The sequence below is a fragment of the Rattus rattus genome, chromosome 8 (assembly GCF_011064425.1).
Source record: "Rattus rattus isolate New Zealand chromosome 8, Rrattus_CSIRO_v1, whole genome shotgun sequence".
NCBI classification, from domain to species: domain Eukaryota; kingdom Metazoa; phylum Chordata; class Mammalia; order Rodentia; family Muridae; genus Rattus; species Rattus rattus.
This window is the reverse complement of record NC_046161.1, coordinates 80,925,224-80,935,093: the sequence shown is the minus strand read 5'-3', so window position 1 is coordinate 80,935,093 and position 9,870 is coordinate 80,925,224. Positions and strand designations below refer to the sequence as shown.

The window sequence follows — 9,870 nt, the reverse complement described above, 5'->3', positions numbered from 1 at the left end:
TAACATCATGCCCAGGGCCTACTAGAGCCCCTTCGCATGCTTCCTTGTGCACTGTATGTAGTTTTACAGTGGTATAAGGTTTGTTGGGTGAAGGGACTCTGGCCAGCTCCAGCCTGGTGAGCATGGCTCTGGCAGGCCTGGCCCTTCTCCTCCATTCCCTCTGCTGTGCTAAAAGCCATTAGATTACATTCCTAAAGCTAGCCCCCAAGGTCTATTCCGACCCCCACCCCCTTTTTACACCATTTTATTTGTTTATATTTCAAATGTTATCACCCTTCCTGGTCTCTGAGCCTCCACAAACCCTATTCCCTTATTTAGCCACTTCCTCCTCCTGAGGCTGACTACCCAGGTCCAACTATCAATGTATTGAAGTCCAGCAATCAAAAGCCCGCCTTGGCTCACCTAATTAACACGCCCCATTAAAGTTAAAGACTCATCCTAACATGGGATTTCCCCATTTACCTTTATAAACTGCTGTTTTCCTTCCCATCCAGAGGTAGTCCTTTGTTCCACTCTGAGACAAATACCCCTCCTCCCTCTCCCTTGTTCCCTTCTTCTCCTTCATCCTCTACCTCCTGTCTTTGTCTCTTATTCTCTGCCCTCTGCCGCTCTGGGGCAAATCTCCTTTGTGCTAAAGTTTTAGTCTTGGGGGTCCTGAGCTGATACTTTACCTTTCCTAGGGTAAAAGATCTGAGCCCACTTCTTGGTTTGAAAATCTCCCAAAACTCAGCTCAAAAATCCACCAATCCCTGCGCTGTCTGGTTTGAAATCCCACTCATCCCCACCCTGGAAATCTCCACCCCTGAAAGACTCTGCCCCCAAGAAACCAGCTATAAGCCCCGCTTCCTACTCAGTGCCCTGCTGCTTCTCTTCCCTAGCAGCGGCAACCAACCTCTTGTTTCTCTCCCAATAAATCTCTTGTTGAGGTTTGTTGTGCACTCTGACACTTTGGTTTTTGGGGGGCTGAAGTGGGGGTGGGGAGGGCTCTGGACTGCCAGGATATTTTTTCCTTCAGAACTGTACATTGAGGCAATCTTCCACTGAGGGAGCCTTTCTTAGAGCTGAAACACTTGCATTGAGGCGATCCATCTTCCCGCTCAGAGCTGTAACACCTCCACTGTGGAAGTTCCGCCCTTCCCCGCCCCCTGAGCTGAAACACTTACAAGGTTGACCTTGAGACCACGCTAATATATTTTTAAAAAGTGAACAGCATATTATATGATCTCAATCATTATTGGAATCACGTTACTTGCTCAAACCTCTGGATGTCACCTATGATTCCACATCACCATTACACTGTTTGAGAATCAGTATTTTACATCAGTTCCCTAACTATTTACAATAATACTTCTTATAGGATCCTATTATCCTTATACTTTTCATAGCAGCTTTCTCCCTTTCATTTCTAGTGTGTGACATTTCCCAGGGAGACTTAAATGAACATGTATTCACCCCAGATAATGCTCTAATGACAGACCAAAAAAATTATTCCACTGAAGTCCAGCTTATTGAACTGGTGAGTTTGTGGAGATTACTTACAGTAATATTGATGATAGCTACTTATAGTACTGTGGGTGACTCAGAGCAGTTCACTGAAAAGTCCATCCCAGCCAGCATGGATCACCACTCATCACTGAATCTCCTTGTACCACTTATTCAGAACTCTGCCAACAATTGTTCCTATGTTGATAAACTTGGGAGGGGAATCTAAATTTCAGGAACTTCCTAAGCCTTGTGAGATTGCTCACTTCCTGAAACTTAGAACTTTCCCTTATTTCTCAAGTCTTAAAGAGTCTACCACCTCCTCTAGGAGGGAGTTACAATGCCTAACAGCGGAAGCTAGCTAGACCACCCCATCCCCCTTTCTTCTCTTCTTCCAGCACTTCTCTCCCTCATTGATTTTTTTTTCAAACACAGCTTGATTTTTAACTATTATTTACTTCTTTCTGCTATGTTGAGCTGTTGTGTAACATCCATCCTGGGGGGGAAGCTACTTAAGCAAGGATGTAAACAACTAAAAAGTAGCATTAAGAACTCCCAGAAACTGACCAGATTCACTAGGCCCCATCTGCCAGAGTAAACAGTAAGAGCTGAGAGTCTCTTCTCTCAGAGGAAATAAAGTCAAGCTGCAAAGAAGTCTCTTAGACCAGACTTCCTGTCTCAAAGAAACAAACCAGTTGAGCTGCCTGGAAGAGGTTTAGACCAACTGAGGTACCTGGAAAGGACCTTCTCCAACTTGTCAAGCTGTCTGTAGGCTGTTCAGTGTGCTCCACGTATCTCAGGTTTCGAGAGCTGTCACCCATGTTGGAGTGGGTCTTGGTGTGCAGTTCTATTTGAGTCATTTCTGCTCCTGTAAGTAGTGTCTCACCCATAAGTATCTGTCTTAGCCACATGATGTAAAGAGACATCCTGGCCAAGGCAGCTGTTTAATGGGGGTGCTGGCTTACAGTTTCAGAGGTTTAGTTCATTATCATCATGGCAGGAAGCATGACAGTTGCAGGCAGATTCTGGAGCCGTAGCTGAGAACTACATCCTGTCTTAGACATAGAAGCCGGTGAGAAAAGAGACAGAGAAAGACACTGGGCCTGGAGTGAGCTTTAAAGCCAACCCCAATGATACACACTTCCTCCAACAAGGCCACATCTAATAATTTTCAAGTAGTGCCATTCCCCGATGATTATATGAGTATATGAGCCTATGAGGGTCATTTGTATTCAAGCTACCACAGTAACCCCAGTAAAACCCATAGGTTCACTAAGCTGGGCTTTGGTGGTATCCATACTTCCGGGTATTGTAGGTTTCATATCTGGGGTGAATAGGTAAGTGTGTTTTGTCTCTTCCAGGGAAAGTTTTGCCACATAAGATTATTTTTTTTCTTAAGATTGATGCTTAAGAATAAAGTAACAGAAAAGAGGAATAAAAGAATAACTATTCCTCTTTTATTCCTCTTTTCTGTTACTTGTTTTCTTTGCTTATTTTAGAAAGGGTCTTGCTACATAGGTCTGGCTGGCCTGCTGTTTACAATGTAGCCAAGACTGGCTTCAAATTTGTTCAAGTCCTCCTGTTTCAATCACTGAGTTTACCGGCATATGCTACCATATATGTTACAGTTCTGAAGGGAAAGGCTTCTCCAGAACTGTTGCAGCTCTGAGTGGGGAGATATCCTGGCAGTTGGGAGCCAAGGAATAGCTCATAGTTACACTGGACAACAGACCTCACACAAGAGATTTATGGGAAAAGGCACAAGAGGATGGCTGCTTCCCCTAGGGCTAGAAGCAGCAGGGAACTGAACTTTATGTAGGGTTTATGTAGGGTTATGTAGGGTTTATGTAGGGTTTCTTGGGGGCAGTTTTCAGGGTGGGGATTGGTGGGATTTCAAGTCCTGAGCTTGAAGCGAGAGCCCAGGAATTGGAGGGTTTACATGGAAACCTGGAAGTGAGCTCAGACATTTTACCCTACACCCTGTGGAAATTTTACCCCATACTGTATCTGGCTTCATTACTAATATAAGCATTTTAATACTATACATTTTCTTACAGTCAGTGCTTTTTCTACGGACGATATATTTTGATATGTAACATTTATTTTTATTGCCATTTAGTTGAAAGTAATTTTAAATGTTTCTGTGTGGAAAAATTAGATCTATGGGTTCTCTGTGAGTGCTACTTAATATACTGATGTTTAAACATCTTTTTTTTTTTTTTTAATTCGGAGCTGGGGACTGAACCCAGGGCCTTGCGCTTGCTAGGCAAGCGCTCTACCACTGAGCTAAATCCCCAACCCCTACTGATGTTTAAAAAAAAAGATTTCTATCTGCTAATGAGTTTGACTCTACTGTAGAGGGAAAAAACATAATTTGTATGACTGTAATTCTTCTGAATATATTAAACCTAGCTTGATAATGAAGAATATTGTCTCTTCTGGAGAATATTTTACAATGCATTCCACTGTTGCTGGATAAAGTGTTTTATATTATATGACAGAGTAAGTTAGGGCTATGTTGCCGTCTACTTACCCTATCAATTATAAATGAGACGATACTGAACTCAGCTGTAATTGTGGAGTTACCATTGCTCCTTTTATCAGTACTAATTTTATACTATCCTGTTTGGAGCTCTGTTCCTAGATGGCTAAACATATGGAACTGTGGATGGGTTTTGTTGTTACGCAATGTGCCTCTTTCTTTCCATTAACATCCCTACTATAAAGTCTACCTTAGCTAATGCCCACATGGCTACTCCAGCTCTTTATCAGATATGCTGAGTTCTCATTTCCACATGATAAAACTCGCCAGTTCAATGCATTCAAATTCATACTATTGGTAACAATGTAAACAACTAGGTCATGATGTAACACTTTTCTATCATTTTAAATAGTTTCTCTTTTGAAGTCCATCCCCTGTCCCTAACCTTGGCATCTGGTGTATTTTCTGTCTTGCAATTATGTCTTTCTTACTCTGTTACATAAAGGGATCGAAATAGTAAATGATGTTCTGGTGACTTGACCTCCTTCGTGAAGCATAGTATATGCTTTGAGATTTATCCATGCTGTTCAGTTCTGCCCTGGTATTGCTAACTAGTATTCTGTTGTACGGATGTACCACGTTTTCTCTAGCTATTTATCAATAGACTGGTTTCCTTCGGTTTGGGGCTGTTATATAAAGCTGCTACTAATTTTGAATGAAAGTTTGAAGAGAACAATGAGGTGTTTTTTTTTTTATTTCTGTTGGGTAAATATCGTGCAGGATTGTGGGGTCATATAGCAATACTAGTATATGTAACTTCTCGGTGGTGGTTTGGGCTTTCTTTAGTGAGCACCGTTCTAATTCTTGCTGGGATCAGCCCCAGCTGTCAGGAAGTCATGATTGGGTATTGAACACCTGACCAAGAGAAAAAGCACTACAAGGCAGAACCTTCATGTGTATAAGTAGGTATATATGACCTTGGGGGCTGAACAGAGGTCACCTGTGTAAAGCCAGGAAATATGTCAGGGGTAATACCTAAGGGAAGTTCTGATCTTAACCCTGGGAATTTAAAAGAATAGTTAAGACAATGACCTTTGCAAATGTCAACTCATGAAATTATTAACCGACTCCAATCCCATGCAAATAACACTCGACATTCAAATAATATAAGACGTTCCAACATATTTAAATGGCAGAAATTACATTTTAAGGGTGCAAATGATTACAAGTCGAGTGTAATCTGGCATTCAGCTAATTGCCCTACTACTTGTCTCCACTGCATACCTCGGTATCGTTTTAAAGACTAAAGCGGCTAGAATTACCTGCCCACTCGGCTCCCGGTTGTAACTGAGACAAGTTGGGCAGCGTCGAGGAGCTGAGGGCACACAGGTAACGGTCGCTCGGCCACAGAATCTGACATTTCAAATCGCCCTGCCCTTCTAGGCCCATGACAGGCCAGCTGGTCACAGACGTGCTTCTACGGAGAAGGGGCTGGGTTCTGTTGGCAGCGCAGGCCGCCGCCCTTGCCTTGGCCTTCACAGCCCTCCCTCTCCCCAGACCCACGCCCCCGGCGATCCCCGCGCAGCCTGCAGCTGCCCGGCAGGTGTGCGCGGCGCGCGCGCACCGGGTCTGCTCCCGGACGCAGCGGGTGCGCGCCGGGACTCAGGGCGCGCGCAAGAAGGCGAGCTTTAGAGCGGCGGCGCCCCTCCGGTCCCACCCCCTCCTCCGCCGTCGCCCGCGGGGATGCTCGCGTGCAGCCCTCCTCGCGTTTAAAGCCGCGGCTCCGAGGGGGGTGCGGAGAGCAGGAGCGACGGGGAGGGGACCGCTGGCGTTCTGCAGAGGGCTGGCCCGGGTTCGTCGGCTGCCGTCACCTGACTCGTCGCAGGCGCTCCAGCTGAGGTGGGGGCGGGGATGGGGACGCAGCGCCGAGCGCTAGAGAGACGCGGCGGCGCTGGCGGAGGCGGCGGCGGGCGGGGACCGCGGGGACCGCGGAGCTGAGACAGGGGCCGGGCCGGAGCTGTAGGCATCGCGGCCCGGGGACTCCAGGGCGGCGCGCGCCTTCACCCAGCTACCCCGCGCGGCGTCCGGGCTGCGGTGCTCCTGGGGCGGGGTGAGTACGCTGGGCCGTACGGGTCCCCTCCCCTGCTCCGGGGCCCGGGGATTCGAGGGATAATCCCAGGGCGCGGAGAAGGGCAGAGGCGGCCGGGTGACAGCTCCGTGGCACGCTAGCGGCCGGGTGGGGCCTGAGCTGTCCGCCCTCTCAAATCCTAGCCGAGAAGGGTGAGGTACACCGCGGCTCTGGGCGGCCCTGCTATGGGGATGGAGGGCGAGGGAGGACGAGTCGCTGCTGCCACCGCAGCCCCAGGACAGAAAGAGGTGGCCGCGGCCCTGCGGGCAGCCGTGGGAGACACGCTGCAGCTCTGGGCAGCGAAAGGTGTGCGCTTCTGGGCGCGGCGTCCGGAGTAACCCTGACGCGCACCGGGTCTCGCACCAGCGGGTAGGGTTGCGCGGACAGTGCTGCTTGACAGGGAACGAAGGTGGGATGTGGTGACCGCTTCTGGGTGTGGGGAAGTGGGACCGGGGCACGATGCAAGGACTATCCTGCGGGCGGCTGACAGCCCTGGACCGCGATGGACCAACTGGGCTTGGCGCGTCGCTGGTCCCTAGAGGCGGTGCCAGGGCGGGGTCGGCGGAGGAGAGAGCTGCCGAGCGGAGGGAGCAGGCAAGGCCGGGCGCTCCAACTAAGGCGGTGCGGGTGAAAGCGGGACCATCTCCTCTTATTTCCTGCAGAAGAGGAGGCGGTAGACACGACCGGTGAAGATGTCGGGCCAAACGCTCACGGATCGGATCGCTGCCGCTCAGTACAGCGTGACTGGCTCTGCTGTAGCAAGAGCCGTCTGCAAAGCCACCACTCATGAGGTGATGGGCCCCAAGAAGAAGCACCTGGACTGTAAGCATCCTTTTATATAAGCGGGACATGCGCATGGCATAGGGGCCTCAGAGGCCAGCGGCATGGCCTTGGCATTCTGTAATACTACTACTGCCTGAAGCCTTGGGAACTGGCTCCCCATCGGGTCGATGCTGAGCGCCTGTGTCTGGCCTTGGACGTGTCCCCTTGGGTAGGCCCTGAAACCTTGTCTATCGAGCCATTTTTTCCTTCTGATGACCTCCAAGTGCTTAGACGAGGAAACACACACACACACACACACACACACACACACACACACACACACACACGTTGCATAAAAGTATACAATTGGGCTACGTCCTTTTAATCATGTTTTTCTACACCGTCTGTTAGATTAAGGGAAATGAGGGGTTGCAGGGTCACAATGGGGAGACAGACACTGCTTGATGGATGGATGGATGGCCACGCTTGTCACTAATTTCTTAAGAGCATTTTGGGTAATTGTAAAATCCTGCTTTTTTTCCTCTGCTGCTACTCAGGATTTGTGTGTGAGTGTGGGGGAGTGTGCGTGTGTCATATGTCACTACACTGAGCTGAACTGAAATAAATCCAAGCTATTGAATGAGCAGATCCCTCTTCACAGATAATGGCGATTTCATTCTGAACGTCTTGGCACACTTCCTTTGTCCTGTTCTCGGAAAATGCTGGGTAGGGTCACAAAATGGATGTCCTCTCCTTATTAAAGGCGGTACAGTTTTAGATGAAGATGTTTAATAACATGATATTTTCACGTGGTCATTGGATGGAGAAAGCTTTATTCAGATTTGGGGGGTCTATATATTTCTGAAGTTTTTCAAGCAGTTAGAGTAAATCTTTTGCTGCTGGAGGGGGAAGTGATGCTTGGAAAGACTTTAACCTGCTTTAGGCAGTGAGTATCCTCTCTGGCTACCCCAAATAGTATTGACCGTCTCTGTAAGTCTGTTTGACCTGCTTAGCATCCTCTGCCCTTTGATGGTGCTTGTCGTTAAATGGCATCGTTGGCTCGGAAATGCATTTGCTCACATTCTCACCTCATGCTCTTGACCTCTTTTTGTTTGTTTATTGTTTTTTGTTTTATTCTTATTTTATTCTTATTTTATTTTATTTTATTTTATTTTATTTTCTTCAGCCCTTCTTTCTCTTGTGTGGCTGAGGAAAATGGCATCCCTACCCTTACGGTCAGCTCCAGCACTAACCTTTGCCATGAGTAGAGCTTGAGGAAGCTTGCAACTGGGCATTGTCAGAGTTTGCCTCATAGCATTGAAGACTTTTCTGTCTAGAAGTTTAGCTTGAGGGGAAGACATTAATTCTTCTTCCCTGAGGGAATGTTTTAAGAAAATTTATCGATTACAGTATCGTGTGTTACACGTTGAGTACCAGGTAAGAGAGGCTACCAGGGCCAAGACACCTAACAGGAGTAGAAATTATAAATTCATGACCAGCTCATTTTGCTGCAGCATGCTGAATCATTTAGCCATCTTTCCATCAGTTTCCCCAGCTCTGGAAGGCTGACTCACAATTCGGGGGTTATGTCAACCTAGAAAAAGCTCAAGACAAAAGTTGTTTAGGTTATAGATTTGCTTTTTGTGATAGATCAGTGTATTGATGCACGTCAGAGAGCATTCTTGGGTTTGATCACTTCAGGTCGACATCATTCAGATAAAGACTGGGTTCCCCAAATCTGATTAGTTATCTCTGTCCTCATAGGTCTGGAAATATCTCTTTAAAGTGTTTGAAAATAGGATATTTCCAATACCCCAGCATATGTTAATGAGTAGAGTACTTTAGAAGATCATGGTAGAAAATTCCACATTAACAGAAATAAGATGAAATAGGAACTGATTTTGAATTATTTGAATAATTATATGTTATACTTCCTTGTGCTGGCTACTGAGCTTTTCAGCTGGGGTGACAAGCCTTGATTGCCTTTAACCATGGCGTTTAACTGCCATCTCTAGCTAGAAACATGCTCTACTGTGAAAGCAGGAAGAACACGTAGACTAACCCTTCTTGTCTGCAAAACACCTGCCTTGCTTGAATGGACTTCACAACTCACACACACATTTTAGTCTCTCCCCATGAAAAATTCTTAATTCTGTCACTTTAAAAACTAAACAAGATCCAAGTTCTGAGGAGTATGTTTAGTGGCTATTCTTTTTATTCTTTTATCTTTCCATTCAAACATGAATGGAACTGAGACTTTGGGTGGAATTTGGAAAGACAGGTATCACACTGCTGCTACGTCTCACTCTATCTAATAGGGTAATATCTAATAGGACTGGAAAATTGACTGTTTAAATTGTGTTATACTCAGAATTTTTTGTCAAGTTCCTTTCTCTCAGTAGTTAAGAGATGGAAGTTGGCCTGGAGAGATGGTTCAGAGGTTAAGAGCACTGATTGCTCTTCCAGAGGTCCTGAGTTCAATTCCCAGCAACCACATGGTAGCTCATAACCATCTGTAATGAGATCAGCATACCCATAAGCAGAATACTGTATACATAATAAATAAAAAATTCTTTAAAAAGAGGTGGAGGTAAAGTAACATATCATTTATAAAAGTGCATCAATCTTGTTATTAAGACATGTGACGAGGGGGAGGGGAAAAGACATGTGAATACATTACCAAAGTTTGTTTGGAGATACTGAACTGTCCAAATAGTAGTCGTTTTAGTTTTGAAAGCATTCAGTGTTAATTAGGAGGAAGGGAAGAAAACAATTTGTTAGTTTGAAGCAAAGGTGCATTTTGAGTTTAATTTGATTTGCACATTTTTAATTTGGATTTTCAGTTGGGAAATAATGAATAGAGCTTAGGATTATGTGATTGTCTAAAATATTGGTTCTATGGCTCTCAGAATCATAATGTAGATTCAATATTAGAATACTAGATTAAAAACTAATATCAAAATGGATATTAGTTTTTGGATTAAAATATCAAAAATTATTATTGATAATTATGGTT

General features: G+C 45.8%; 1 protein-coding gene across 3 annotated transcripts in view; it reads left to right on the top strand.

The window, feature by feature from the left end:
* The first annotated feature begins 5,723 nt into the window (after window positions 1-5,723).
* The window catches only part of Snap91 (synaptosome associated protein 91), a 106,536-nt gene continuing 102,389 nt past the window's right edge, over window positions 5,724-9,870 (top strand). Inside the window, exons 1-2 of one of the 3 annotated variants that reach the window (XM_032909718.1) lie at window positions 5,724-5,863; window positions 6,755-6,914. In XM_032909718.1, coding sequence (XP_032765609.1) covers window positions 6,785-6,914 — 130 coding nt within the window. In that variant the 5' untranslated portion in view covers window positions 5,724-5,863; window positions 6,755-6,784. Of the gene's footprint in view, window positions 5,864-5,939; window positions 6,075-6,754; window positions 6,915-9,870 lie in introns of those variants that run through there. The other 2 variants (XM_032909717.1, XM_032909719.1) reach the window with 2 other exon arrangements.